General features: G+C 43.1%; 1 protein-coding gene across 7 annotated transcripts in view; it reads left to right on the top strand.

The window, feature by feature from the left end:
• SLC28A3 (solute carrier family 28 member 3) overlaps window positions 1–13,401 on the top strand; it is an 88,311-nt gene extending 74,910 nt beyond the window's left edge. For 4 of the 7 annotated variants that reach the window (XM_075931772.2, XM_075931770.2, XM_006135882.5 and 1 more), the window contains 2 exons: window positions 5,621–5,744; window positions 8,531–12,239. In XM_075931772.2, coding sequence (XP_075787887.1) covers window positions 5,621–5,744; window positions 8,531–8,651 — 245 coding nt within the window. In that variant the 3' untranslated portion in view covers window positions 8,652–12,239. Of the gene's footprint in view, window positions 1–5,620; window positions 5,745–8,530; window positions 12,240–13,358 lie in introns of those variants that run through there. The other 3 variants (XR_012904719.2, XM_089779249.1, XM_075931773.2) reach the window with 3 other exon arrangements.
• The last annotated feature ends 1,443 nt before the right edge of the window (window positions 13,402–14,844 follow it).

Raw genomic sequence — 14,844 nt, 5'->3', positions numbered from 1 at the left:
GTAATATCACTGAAGGACCACGAGGTGTCAGTATGTTAGTACACTAATTCTATAACTATCTACCTATAAGTATTCCTGGCTTTGAAAGAGTTAAAAATTGTTAGTGAGGAAGAGCTCCTGGAATTTGGCATATAAAAAGACTGCCTAGTTATTTTGGGGGGTTTTTTACATCTAATTTATCAATCTTAAAAATTGTTAGTTGGCCTATAATTACTAATATATCTAAAAGAAATGATAATTACTAGTTACAGATGAGTTATAGGACCTCCTCCATACTTCTATCCTAGTTTAATATAGAACTAGAAAGAAGAAGTACGAGAGGAGGAGTGAGGGAAATAGAATACTTTTCTTTTTAATGGGCCCGATTCCATTCTCAGAGTGGGATAAATCAGAAGTTATAGCAGTCAGGGCTGGATTACCCAATAGGCAGACTAAGCACGTGCTTAGGGCACCAGCAAAGAAGGGGCACCAAAAAAAAAAAGAGATTTTACGGTATAGTGTTATTTTTATTTAGAATTACATATGGGGGGGGCACCATAATCTTTTCAGTGCTTATGGCCTCTAAAGGTCTTAATCCCGCCCTGAATGCAGTTACTCCAGTATAATTGAGATCCAAAACTAGCCCTTTATTTTCAAAATCCTATCAAAATATGGGTAAAAAAAAAATCACATGTTAAGTCATGAGGGTCAAAAAAATTGACTCAGAGAGCAATTGAAAACAGGGCGATGTTTACGTTAGGAATCATATCACTGAAGGGGTTAATTCATTAGCCAGTTAGTGAGATTTCCAGAAAAATCAGCTATGATTACATTGTGCAATAGTTTTACCTCTACCTAACTATTCCTCTTGCACTTTCCTTTCTATTTAACTAACCCTCTTGTAGTTTTCATGTGATTTCCAGAACTGTCATAATCAAAGTCAAAGAATTTATGCTTCTTTAGTTTAGACCAGCATTTCCCAAACTATGGGCCATGGCCTGATATCGGGCCCTGGGAAAAAAATACCTGGCCTCAGCGTGGCTGCCAGGGTGTTCCGGGTTCCCAGACTGTCCTTGCAGTGCTGGGTTCCCCAAGCCCTCAGCCGGGCTGGGCGGATGCAGCCGTATGTTTCAGGCTCCCAGCAGAGGCATAGTGAGGGTTACCAGGTGAGCTCTTATTGCTGGCTCTGGAGGGGGGAGGAGGGGTTGGATATGGGCCGCAGGCAATGGAGGTGCCCAGGGGAGATAGGGAGGGGAATCAGCCGGTGGAAGCAGGGCCTGGCCAGGGGAGATCGCGGGGGTGGGAACCGGCTCACTGGGGCAGTGAAGCTGGCTGTGGGAGACTGTGGGGCTGGCTGGGGAACTGGCCGGCAGAAGCAGAGCTGGCGGGGGAGGGGGGGACGACGGAAGCAGTGGGACTGGGCCAGAGGAGATCGTGGGGGCGGGGAACCAGCTCGCAGGGCCAGCAGGGCTTGCCAGGAGAGATCAGGAGAGAATCAGCTGGCGGGGGGGAAGAATCGGCCAGCCGGGAGCAGGACAGTTCAGGGCGCATGCAGATCCTAAATAAAAATTTAAAAGCAGTGCCTTTTAAATATCTCCACTGCTGACAGTGAGGTTTAAAGGCACTACAATGTGTCAGAATGGAGAGAACCTGGTGCATTCACCATCCGGAATGAGAATATGAGAAAGATGGTGTCAGCTTTCTGAAAATAAATGAGCCACTTTTCAATACATGTTGGCTACGTCTACACTGGCCCCTTTTCCGAAAGGGGCATGCTAATTTTAAACTTCGTAATAGGGAAATCCGCGGGGGATTTAAATACCCCCCGCGGGATTTAAATAAAGATGTCCGCCGCTTTTTTCCGGCTTGTAGAAAAGCCGGAAAAGAGCATCTAGACTGGCCCGATCCTCCGGAATAAAGCCCTATTCCGGAGGATCTCTTATTCCTACTTCAGAATAGGAATAAGAGATCCTCCGGAATAGGGCTTTATTCCGGAGGATCGGGCCAGTCTAGACGCTCTTTTCCAGCTTTTCTACAAGCCGGAAAAAAGCGGCGGACATCTTTATTTAAATCCCGCGGGGGGGTATTTAAATCCCCCGTAGATTTCCCTATTACGAAGTTTAAAATTAGCATGCCCCTTTCGGAAAAGGGGCCAGTGTAGTCGCAGCCGATGTGGTGGTGCAGGGTTTTATTGGATTACAGTCCATTTTCCAATTCATATTCCCTTAACTTGCTGGTAAGAATATTGTGGGTGGCCGTATCAAAAGCTTTGCTAAAGCTGGCTCTGGGGGCTTTGGGAGGACCAAAAACACTGTATTTTCATATTCATAATTTACTTAATGAATATGCAAACATGTAAATGAATGTTACCGGTCCACCGAAAGCTCGTGAATGGATTTACTGGTCCCCATGTCAAAAAGTTTGGGAACCCCTGGTTTCGACAGGATCTTGGTGCATAATGATAAATAGCACAGCAAGATTGAGTCCCAAACCTGGAAAGACCACTTTTTAAGGATATCATTTTTTCTCACTATGGACCTATGTAGCTCTTTCCATTTTTTTGAAAGCTATGAAATTAGTACCCTTGACACAACATGAGTTTCACAGCTGTCTTGAATTTGACAAATTACAGCTTTACCTTGCATGGAAAATCTGAAGCATAAGAAAATCTTAGGAAATAATGTAATCTGAAGGTCCCGGATAACTAAGAACTCAGAACATCCATAGGCAAATCTTCTATACACACTAAAATCTATTGTAGTAAGAAAATAGTATTCTACCCACTTTTGCCACAGTTAATGCTTTTCTTATGCCTAGAACAAATTATTTGAGATCCAAGTACATTCTGGTAACCCATTTTCTGAGAATATATAGATAAGAAACAAAGTCCTACCACCACATAGGGGTTAATGAACTTGGTTCTCCTCATGCCATTTTATACCTGTGTATTTTATATTTTGGAAAATGCTTAGCAAAACTTTAAAAATTATGCCCAAAGCTACCAAAATAATGGGCCTGATTCTCTGCATATTTATGCTGATATAACTTGGGAGTGACTCCATATTAATCAATGAAGTCACACTGACATGAAACCAGTATGAGAGGAGATTTAGGGTAAAATTTCAGGAGTACTTAATTTTCTAAGTCCCATGTTCACAAGTGTCTTAATTTTGGTTCTAAAGATGCAGATAGTCACTTAGAATCATAGAATCATGGGGCTGGAAGAGACCTCAGGAGGCTGAGTCCAGCCCACTGCCCAAAGCAGGACCAATCCCAACAAAATCATCCCAGCCAGGGCTTTGTCATGCCGAGACTTAAAAACCTGTTGGTATGGAGATTCCACCACCTCCCTAAGTAACCCATTCCAGTACTACACCATCCTCCTAGTGAAATAATTTTTCCTAATATCCAACCTAGACCTCCCCCATTGTAACTTGAGACCATTTCTCCTTGTTCTGCCATCCATCTCTACTGAGAACAACCTCTCTCCATCCTCTTTGGAACCTCCTTTCAGGAAGTTGAAGGCTCCTATCAAATCCCCCCCTCTCTCTTTTCTTCTGCAGACTAAATAAGTCCAAATCCCTCAGCCTCTCCTCCTAGGTCAAGTGCTCCAGCCCCCTAATCATTTTGGTTGTACTCCACTGGACCCTCTCCAATGAATCCACATTCTTTTTGTAGTGAGGGCCCAGAATTGGACACAATATTCCAGATGTGGCCTCACTAGTGCTGAACAAAAGGAAATAATCACTTTTCTAGATCTGCTGGCAGTGCTCCTCCTAATGCACCTAATATGCCATTAGCGTTCTTGGCTACAAGAGTACTGAGTTGACTCATATCCAGCTTCTCATCCACTGTATTACCCAGATTCTTTTCAGCTGAACTGCTACCTAGCCGGTCCGTCCCCAGCCTGTAACAATGCTTTGGATTCTTCCGTCCCAAGTGCAGGACTCTGCACTTGTCCTTGTTGAATCTCATGTCCTTGTGAACCCCATGGGCTTTCAAAATTGCCTCAGCAATTAACCACCTAACTCCCATTGCAATTAGGCACTTAAATACTTTTGAAAACGTGACCCTTACGAACCTATGTCCAGTTAGGTTCCTAAGCCACTTAGACGCCTTCAACTATTTCACCCTTAAGCTCAAGCTCCCTATGAATCCATTGGCCACTGACTGTCATGCTCAGACTCCAGTCACATTTGTCTCTCAGGGCACATCTATACTACAGAGTGATTTTGAAATAACTTCTGTTATTTCAAAATAACAAGGTGAGCATCTACACAGCAAGCCCACTATTTCAAAATTATTTCAAACTAACGGGCTTCTTATTCTGGAATAATAAACTCTAATTTCGTGAGGAATAACACTTATTTCAAAATTACTATTTTGAAATAGTAGTAGTGTGGACACCCCACTGCTGCTATTTTGAAATAGCTCCTCCCCAGGGCCTTTCAAAGTAATTACTCCCCAGTGCTTCCTGGGCCTCTGATTTGAGGTAGTGCATCCACATTAGGGGAGCCTACCTCAGACTAATTTTGAGGCTTCCCTGTAGTGTGGATGTGCTATTTTGAAATAGTTATTTTGAGAGTTGTTATTCTGAAATAAATGCATAGTCCTCTGAGGCTATGTCTGCACTTGGAGAGGGGGATATGATTCACAGTTCATGTAGATGTACTTGCACTAGCTCTCATTGAACTAGTGCACTAAAAACAACAGCATAGCAGTGGTCGCACAGGCAGCAGAGAGCAATGGCATGACCTAGCTGTGCTGAGTTTGTACCAGTGTGGGTCAGAAAGGTCTGTACTCTGCATGGCTAGCCCCTGCCACTACTCACCACTGCCCATGCTGCCCCCAGCTACACTATTGTTTATACTGCATTAGCTCAGTGGGAGCTAGCATGAAAATGCTTATGAAAGCTAGGAATCACATCCCTAGTTCAAGTGCAGATATACCCATATAGGCCTAAAATCACCATCTCTAAAAAGGTTGGCTGGTTGAAATGTCAACCAATATATAAGAACTTGTTTGAAAAATTTCATCAATCAGTCCCTAGCAAGAAGCATGAGGAGGGCAGATCACTGTCCGCTAATTTTGAAGAGAGAGGTTATTTCAGTATTGGTTATTTCGGAACAATGGATTTGATGTGTGTATGAAATCAATGAGCTTTACCAAGAATCTGGCCTCTCCTGTCTCAGCAGTACTTTGTGTCATATGAGATGATTGGGAGAAACTGTACATCACTCTTCTCTTGAGTTTAATGTGATATCTGAGGCCCCTGTACACAGGAAAAAAATGATATTTTTATCTTGTATTAAAGAACATATGGTAACTAACATGAGGTAAAAAAAAATCTAATGAAGACAATGCAATTTGTAGTTTTATGAGAGTTAACCTTCACCTTGACCTGTTAATTGCTGCAAAAAAATTAGGAGTCCTGTGACACCTTAGAGACTAACAGACTAACCTAAGGTGCCACAGGACTCCTTGTTGTTTTTGAAGAGACAGACTAACACATCTACCCCTTGAGACTGCTAATTCCTGCATTTTACCTCATGTTAGTTACCATGTTAGCTAACGTGAGGTAAGAACACATCTTTTTTTTAATATTATTTAAGGAAACTGACACCACTGTATTCAATTTCAGGAATATTGTCTGTAACAGTTGTGGAGGTTCCATGCCATATTTTATTACAAGATGCCTTCAATGCAACAAATTTGCCAAGAAACACCACAAAAGTTGTTGGATGCTGCCAAGATCTCTTTAACAGGTACTTAGGAGTGCTTCATTCTGTCATTTTGTGAAATCACATTTTCTCCAGGGCTGATGTATTTTCAAAGCAGTATTTTCTAGGAAAACATGGTAAATAAAGGCACATGGAAAAAGTATCCACATCCACAGACATTGCTTTGGAGCCAAAATAACATTTTCCATTGTAAATAACAAGAACAATGTATATGATGCCACAAAAATATGTAATGTAAGAGTTACCAACCAAAGCATATGGAATTTGTTCATTCACTTGAGCTCTTTAGCTTTGCTTCTGAACATCAAGCAGCCTGATTTTATTTTGGATATCTGGGTTTATCTTCAGACACTGACTGCAGGTGACTTTGCACACCTCAAAAATTATTATTTTAACCTTGGTTGGTTGGTTGGTTGGTTGTTAGTTGTGCATTTCCTCTTTATCAGATATCAAATAGAGATGGGACAGCTCAGAAGTTCAGTACAAAATGTGAAACTCCCTGACATTTAAGTGATTTTTAGATCTGGAACTCTCATTTGAATCATTGTTCTGACCCAGAAGAAAACATTCCCAAAGTCTGAGTATTGCTGGATCCCAGGTTATGGTTGGGGTCATCGCTAAAGCTAATAAAACATTATGTATTTAGCCAACCACAGTATAGGTATGTCTACACAGCACCCGAAACTCAAAATAAGATACATAATGTATTATGCGTAGCTTATTTTGAGCTTATTTCAAGTCTATTTCTACACAGTGCCAAATTCAGAAATAAAGTGCTATTTCAAGCCATCTCTTACTCCTTGCAGAATGAGGTTTACAGGGATGGCAAAATAACATATACACTATATTTTGAAATAGCGGATGCATTCAAAAGACGCGGGTTAGCTATTTCAGGATACCTGTGGTATCCTGAAATAACTTTGCTGTGTAGATATACCTATGTGACCATAACCACATATCTGAGATAAACCAGGACCTTTTCCTACAGTGATCTGTGCATCTGATTAAACAAATAATATGTTTTATTTAGAAAATATTATATACTTTTGAACCAAAACAAGTCCTGAGTTAAATCTGTATATTTTATAATTTTCCATAAAAGATTTAGGGGACAAAGTAAATAAATATACTAGATTAATAAGAAGTATATTAGAACCAAGTTTAGATTGTGATGTGAGGTAACAAAGGTCTATGTTTTCTGAGTTATAGCAGGCACATATTTTGTTCACTCTAATATGCCTTCCTTTCACTTCGACAATAAATCTATTATCTCTTATGAATCAAGGATCTGATTTTTCTTGTTCTTCTTGCTCTTATGGAATTTTCTGTCCTCCTTTTTTGTCCATTCCAGGTTTCTCTGGGGGAGGAGGGTGTAGCCCTTCTATAATTACAGTGATGGATAAATCATAGAAACACTTCTGTAATCTTGGCTTAATATAGTCCTTATTTATTTCAAGTCTTTATTTACCTTGTCCCTCTAACTCAATGATGGGCAATCTAGCCACAAGAGTGGCCCTCATTCATCTCACTAGGCCTCAAGATTGTCGTAAGCAAAATGTTCTCCTGAGATAGGGCAGGTTTGCTAACTGAGCTTGTGCACTAGAATTTGTGGGGGCATGCTGATTGAACTGTAGCAGCACTTTGATTGGATGCAGAGGGCACACACATCTCTCACAATGTTGTGTGCAACCAGCACACACTTCACTTCACGTGCCCTTACTTCACATGCATGTCACTTTAGTAATACCAGTAGGAAAAAAATGGTGTAGATGGAAACTAGTGAAATCTGACAACCCTGCATGTGAGTAATTGTAAACAAAATATCTCTTGGGCCACACATAGAACCCACTTCTCCAAATCTTTTATAAAAAGTTATACAAATGTACAAAAAGCCAAATATATACAAAAATTAACAAAATAATACATTAAATACAACACAGAGACTGCTATATTGTGTTCTCTGACACAGATCCTCAGCTAATGTAAATTGTATTAACTCCACTGACTTCAACGGAGCTATGACAATTTACATCATGGAATGCTCTGTCCCTCTGTCTCAGCCTCTGCTATGCATTCTTGTCCCTGAATGTGAGAGTCTGGAAATGTGATCTTGCTGAGCATTCGGCAGGATCTATAGCGACTTTAAACTTCCTCCTGAAATTTCTTTCTTTCTAGTCAAAGTCCTAACATTAATTTTCTATTTTGTTGTGATTTTAAGATTTTAAGTCTGTTTCTCACTTGGATGACTTTATACGAGAAGTAGCTTTCAATATTGCATACTCAATGAGAATGATATCCGTATTTTCAAAATCAAAAGCCGTATGCTTTTATGATGATATTTTTATGTTTACAGAAACTCATAGCCAGAAGTACAGGGTAGTGCTTTTTTAAATAGTATGTTAGTGCCATTACCACCAGCTTCTTATGACTGAATTTATATTACTTTGGGGTGAAGGACTTTGTCCTGTACCTTAGTGTTCTGAGCAAGTTTATCATAGAACAGTGAATAGATGTTGTACTCAGTAAAGTGAAATTGAATAGACAGTGTGCAGATTTAATTGAAGGAATGGAACAGTGGAGTGTTTTCAGGTGTCCTGGAATTTCCTGGGCACAGGGATTTCATATGGAAAACCAGAACTGCCCCTGGCGCCAATAAAATCAAGATGTATGGTCTTTTTAGCATTGCAAGGGTTTAGAAATGTCAATTTGAAGTCCCGTTTCAAGTATAATAATTTAACATTCTAAATCCCCTGACCAAAATATGTATATTGTGAAAATAGACCTGACTTCCTTTTTTTCTCCTTCACCAGCACCAGTGCAAACAGTTCTCAAGAAAACTTTTTAGGAGAAAACTACATCTTAAGCTCCTTGAAAGGATGTTGCCAAATACTGGAATCTCCCACTTTTAATTGCAGTTGGACTACTTCATAATTTTGAACTGGGACTAGTCATAGCCAAAAGACTAGAAGAGGGCCTCAGCTCTTTGGTGCACAGATGGAAACAAATTAAGAATGGAGAAATCTTTTTCTGCTTAAGGACTGTGCAGAAGTTTGAGCCTTCTTTTCTTTTCACACCAGTGCAACTCCTTTGGTTTGAGTGGAATTACTCTCTGGTAAATAAAAAGACAACCAGGCTCCTCTTTCTGCAGATCAGTTCTCCAGTAATGAAATCAGCCTGAGGTGAATGTGAAAATTACCACCATGGGCATATTTGCTAAATCTGATTCCCCTCTCCCTTGGGCCAGTATTAATCAAGGTAATTTGGCTGAATTTGATAGAGTTTGCCTAATGCAACACTGCTGTGAGGGAAGACCCAGGCCCAGTGTATTAGTAGCTGTTCAATTTTGCTTCATAATTTTCTATTGTGTTCAAAATGGTTATCTACTGCAATTGGCATTTCTCCTTTTTTATAATATTGAGCCTAAAGATTTTTATTGTGCTAAGATGCATTACTTTGTTTGCTGTCTCTGTAGCATGTGGAAGGATGGTAACTATATACCAATAATGGTAAAGCTCCAGTTGTGAATTAATTTCCAAATCAGCTGATGCCCCAGGCAAAATTCATTGTATTTTTACTACTGTTTCCTTTGTTATTGCAGTTCTGAGGTCTGATTCTAGTATCACAATAGACTAAATTAGGAAAAACTCAATTGAAATCAGTGGAGTTAAGTTGATGTAAATTCTGTGTGAATGATACCAGCATCAGGTCTCTGTGTTGTAAGGCACATAGGGTACGTCTACACTACAACGTTAATTCGAACTAACTTAGTTCGAATTAGTTAGTTCGAACTAAGCTAATTCGAACTAACGGATCTAGACTAAAAAACTAGTTCGAATTAGCGTTTTGCTAATTCGAACTAGCATGTTCACACAGAGTGGACCCTGAACCGGGGTTAAGGATGGCCGGAAGCAATGCCGGCAGGGCATCAGAGGATGACTTAGAGCGTGGAGATGCTGCCTCAGGCTAGCCCAGGGCTGCGCTTAAAGGGACCCGATCCCCACCCCGGACAGACAGTTCTCAGGGGTGCCCCGCTTGCAAAGCAGTCCTGGCTTGGAGTGCCCGGAGTACCCACACTGGGCACATCACACCACTCGGCCATCAGCCCGGCTGCACTTGCCGCAGGCTGCCATCTGGGGAGAGGGGGCAGTTGGGGGCTGCAGGAGAGCTTCCACCCCCAGAAGCCCACAGAGCCAGCCCAGTCCTCCCCATCGGGGGCTCGTGCCCCAGTCCTCCCTCACCTCCTTCCACTTACCCTTCCCTAGCCCCTCTTCTTGATGTACAAAATAAAGGACACGTGTATTCAAAAATAGAAACTCTGTTTATTTAACAAAACTCGGGGAAATGGGAAAAGGAGGTGGGAGAGGGGAAGAGAGAGGGAGGGGGAGGGGAGGGGGAAAACTGGGAGGAGGGAGCTGAAAGGGGGAACCAAGGGAAAGGAGGGGGTGGGGAAACTGAAGGATCAGGGGTGGGAGTCTCGCCGGGCCAACCGCCTCCCAGCACGGCGAGGGAGGAGGCCTCGGCGTCCCCGGGGGGATGGGGTGGAGGGTGCGGAGGTTGAGGTGGGGGGTGTGGACATTGAGGAAGAGGTTGTGGGGGTTGAGGAGGGAGAGGTGGGAGGGGGAGCAGGAGTGGGAGGAGGGACAGCAGTTGGGGGGGCAGCAGGCGCAGGACCAGCACGGGGCACCATGCTCTGCAGCAGGAGCTGCAGGTTGGTGCTCAGCCCTTGGAGCTCAGCCAGCAGCTTGTGGCGGACCTGCAGGTCTTCCCTCATCCAGGCCTGTAGTGTGCGGTGCACGGCTCGCAGGGCCCCCAGGTGCTGGTCCCGGTACTCCTGCTCCGTGCTGGCAATCTGGAGCAGGCCGCGGGTGCGGGAGCATGTCCCGGGCGGGGTGGTGCGCCCTGCACGAGCAGCTGGTGCAGCTGTAGAGAAAGAAGAGAAGGGGTCAGTTCTCCCTGGGGACGCAGAGGATGATGCCCAGCCCCCTCCCCAACTCCGCAACGTGAGGGTGACCATGTCCTGCACCGTCACAGCCTCTGTGCTTGTACAGAGGCCATGGTCAGGATGTCTGGCTCTCCCCGGGACTGGGAGCTGCCCCAAGACCGCACCCATGTCCCTGTGCCATGTATAGTGTGGCCGGGGCAGCGGGGGGAAAGGGAGATGTCCCCTGCCTCCATGTAGAGGGTACATGTGAAGAGAAATCATCCTGCTGGGTCCTGCCCCGGGGTCAGGAGCATGTCACGTCTCTTTGCACAAGCATGTGCCTATTCGGCAATGGCCCCTGGGTGTCACGCAGCTGGAGCCACCTGCCCAAGGGTGGCATGGCACGTGCTCGCACGTGCACAGGTGTCTGCGTGATCCGTGGAAGGCATGGCCCACGCGCGCACTCTCTGGTCTCCCTCCCACCTCCCCCCCCCCCCCGAACTACTTAATTCAAACTACTTACCCGGTACGGTCTCCCTGGACGACCCTGCTGGAACAGCTGGCAGTGGCCCCTCCGGTGCGCCCAGGTCAGGGCCCTCTGGTCCCGGCTCGATGTCCCCCGGGCTGGCACGGACCGCCCTGCCCCCCAAGACTTGGTGGAGGGCAGCGAAGTAGGGGCAGGTGGCAGCCCCTGCAGCGGCACCGCCCCTTGTGGCCCTGGCGTACCCCTGCCGCAGCTGTTTCACCTTAATGCGCACCTGCTCCTGGGTGCGCCTATGTCCCCTGCTGGCCATGGCGGCTGCTATGCGGCCATAGACGGCCGCATTCCTCCTCCTAGTGCGGAGATCATGGACATTGGGGGCCTGCCCCCAAACCTCAATGAGGTCCATGACCTCCGCACTAGACCAGGAGGCCGCGCGCCGTCTACAGCCCCTGGCTGGCCCCTGGGTGCTCGGGGACTGGGCAGGGGACGGCTCACTGCCACTGGCTACCTGGCTCATTGTGGGGCCACTGGCTCAGGGGCAGAGACTGCTGGCAGGGCTGTCTGACTCCAGTGCCGTCTGGCCAGAGTCTACCCCTTTAAGGGCCCGGGGCTGGGGGAGAGGAGAAGAGTTTTCCTGGTTGTGCCCAGAGAGGTCACCAGGGGGAACCTGGGAAGGGCTAGCCTCCCACTAGTTCGAACTAAAGGGCTACACAGCCCTTAGTTCGAACTAGCTAGTTCGAACTAGGCTTAATCCTCGTAAAATGAGGTTTACCTAGTTCGAACTAAGTGCTCCGTTAGTTCGAATTAAGTTCGAACTAACGGAGCGCTAGTGTAGCGCCTATGAAAGTTAGTTCGAACTAACGTCCGTTACTTTGAACTAACTTTGTAGTGTAGACATACCCTAACCTAGGGAGAACATCTGTGAGTCTTGAACACTGGAATTAACCATGAAAAAAAGAATAAACTGTCAGCATTACAAAAATACTTCTTTTGGAGAACTGGCTCATTTTATTTGTCATCTGGCTATATATATTTTATAAAAATGTGTTATGATTTAATTGACAGAGCAAACAAAATATTTTGTGCATTTTCATAATAAAACTATTCTATATTTTAGAGATCTGGGGTTTTTACTTGTTATTTAGAGACAATGTGATTAGCCTATGTCAAGACTTTTTTATTTTTTTTTAAATAAAGAGCGCACGTGTCATGATTTAAGCTTTCTTCTTTTCAGATGATCAGTTACACCAAGGTTTTTTGAGCCTGAAAACATTTTCATGAGGTTTAGCTTTTGTAAAGCTAATAGTATATTTCTCCACAGCACAAAAGTAAGATTAAGTAGTATCTTAATGCCAAAGATACTACTTCAATGCTAAAATGAAAATCCAAGGGAATTGTTAGTTGAGAACAAATGGACTGGTATACCGAAGTAAGAAATAACAAACTCTGCTTTTCCATCTAAACACCTGAGAACCTGTTTCTGGCAATCCTGATGGGTTTGTTACATTTTTATCCTTATATAGCTGTGTCAAGAGCTTAGGCCACTGAGGTTAGTGCTTTTTTTTCCCTTGGAATTTATCATAGTCTCTTCTGATTCTAGGTTCCTTAAGAAAATTGTCAATTCTGTAAAACTGAGACATAAGAGTGTATAAAAGGCTGTCTGTTTACTACTTTATCCCCCTCCCTCCCACAACTCAAAATAACAGCAAATACAGTGCTGCTGTCTTTTATTTTTTATTGCAAGGAAGGCTCATATACTTGCTGGGGGCGGTGTTTAAGCCTAAGCTGCTAGAATCAGAATATTGCATGAGAATTTCAAGGGCTTTTTTATTTTGAGGTAAGTTTATAGCCCTCATGGTTACAGATGGAAGTTTGAAAACATGAAACAAAATCACCCTGAAGGCTCAGAAACCAAAAGGAAGGAAACAACTCAAAATGTTTTATCCCATAACTTTTAGTCAATCTCATGATTTTAAGTGGAGCCTGACTTGTGATTTTTTGTAATTTTAGAGTTACTGAAATGTACTTTTAATAAACAGGAAATCAAAAACATTACCTATACAGAAAAGCAAAATCAGAGCTATTCCTGAAATTGCTTTCCTAGGTATCAATGGGAATTGTGACCAGAAGTAATCTTCCAAACTTCCCTGACGTAGAATCTTTTTTTCCTATTAATGAGAGAGGGATCCTGTTTAATATGACCCACAGACTCTCTCTGCCTCTCGTTTCCTAGCATGATCCATCCCAGTTCAGCCTTCTAAAATGGCTGTCATTGCCGTGACTGTATTTCCAAGCTGGGCTTGCAAGATCCAGTGAAAGTATACAAGTGGTAAGTCCGTTCCCACTTTCAAAAATAACTCCTGTATGACTTAGAGCTTCAGAGGATAGCCAAGTTAGTCTTTTACAGAAAAAAACAACAAATGGTCAGGTAGCACTTTATAGACTAGCAAAACATGTAGATGGTGTCATGAGCTTTCGTGGGCACAGCCCACTTTTTGAGGAAGTAATCTTTTTACAATCCTGGTTGTTTTGGCATTTTCCCTTCCTAGAGGAGTTTTCTATTCTTCTGCCTGCATCTGGGCAAACAGATCAACTTCTTGGCCTCCAGTACATTAAATTAAAGGAATATAGTGATAGAGAGGTGTTCAGCTGACCCTGTTGCTCTTAAAATAGAACAAGGGAGGAGGAGAGGAGAGAAGCAACTTATCAAGGACCTTCATGCTTTTCTAAAGACTACTTTCTGTCAATGACAATCCCCCTTATCAGAGCTTTCTGTGGTAAGTGGTGTGACAAAATGTGCTGTCAGATTTCTAACAGCATAGCTGCCAACAGTCCTGCTTGCCTCAGAGAGTTTAGAGTTTCGTAAACAATTAGTGCTGGTCTCCTCACCACAGTTCCAGGATTTCTAGAAGCTCAGGCTCCTTTGGTCATAGTATTTACTGAGCACAGGTCTACACTGGGGGAGAAATTTGACTTAAGATATGTAACTCCAGCTATGAGAATAGCATAACTGTAGTCAACTTACCTTAAATCCTTACTAGACCCACTAAACTGAACCTAGAAGATCAATCTCCAGAGCGTCAATCTCCATATAAGTATAGACAAGGCCTGAGTCATTCATCATGCACATTGTCACACAACAGACACCAGTCTACAGGTTATCTTCTAAAACAGAAAGGAGGTTGGGGGGATGAATCTATTAAAGATAACATATTGTTTATGTATACAGCATATATTCCCTGTACATTGCCATACTGTTCCTACTTTTTTTAATAGTTAGTGTGAAAACCAGTGATTGTTACTGATCATTACACCATGTTAGAGTAAGAACTATTGTGGAATAATTCACACTAATTTATGGCATTGGTAGGCACACAGCTAAATAATAATTCCTCACTCAATATAGCACTTTTCATTAGTAGATCTCAAAGCATTTTACAGATGAAGAAACTGAGGCATAGAGAGGTAATAAAGAAATTTGAAAAATCAAATTGCCAGCGATACTTTGTATGGCATCATTGATCTAAGAAGTTTAAAGTACTCTTCAAATTACATCTCATTAAGTATCTTAGAGAATGTACTTAGTAGTACCCATATTTTACAGTTCTCACACACAAGGGATGGTTGAAACTTTATCCTTCCGTGTTACTGACAGGCCAGAATATAAAGTATTGGATATCATCCAGATGTTTTGTTAAAATACGTTCAGTTCTATCATG

Source organism: Pelodiscus sinensis, chromosome 6 (assembly GCF_052426305.1).
Source record: "Pelodiscus sinensis isolate ZL-2025 chromosome 6, ASM5242630v1, whole genome shotgun sequence".
Taxonomy (NCBI): domain Eukaryota; kingdom Metazoa; phylum Chordata; order Testudines; family Trionychidae; genus Pelodiscus; species Pelodiscus sinensis.
The sequence above is the reverse complement of the archived record's forward strand: the minus strand, read 5'-3'. Positions and strand labels throughout refer to the sequence as shown.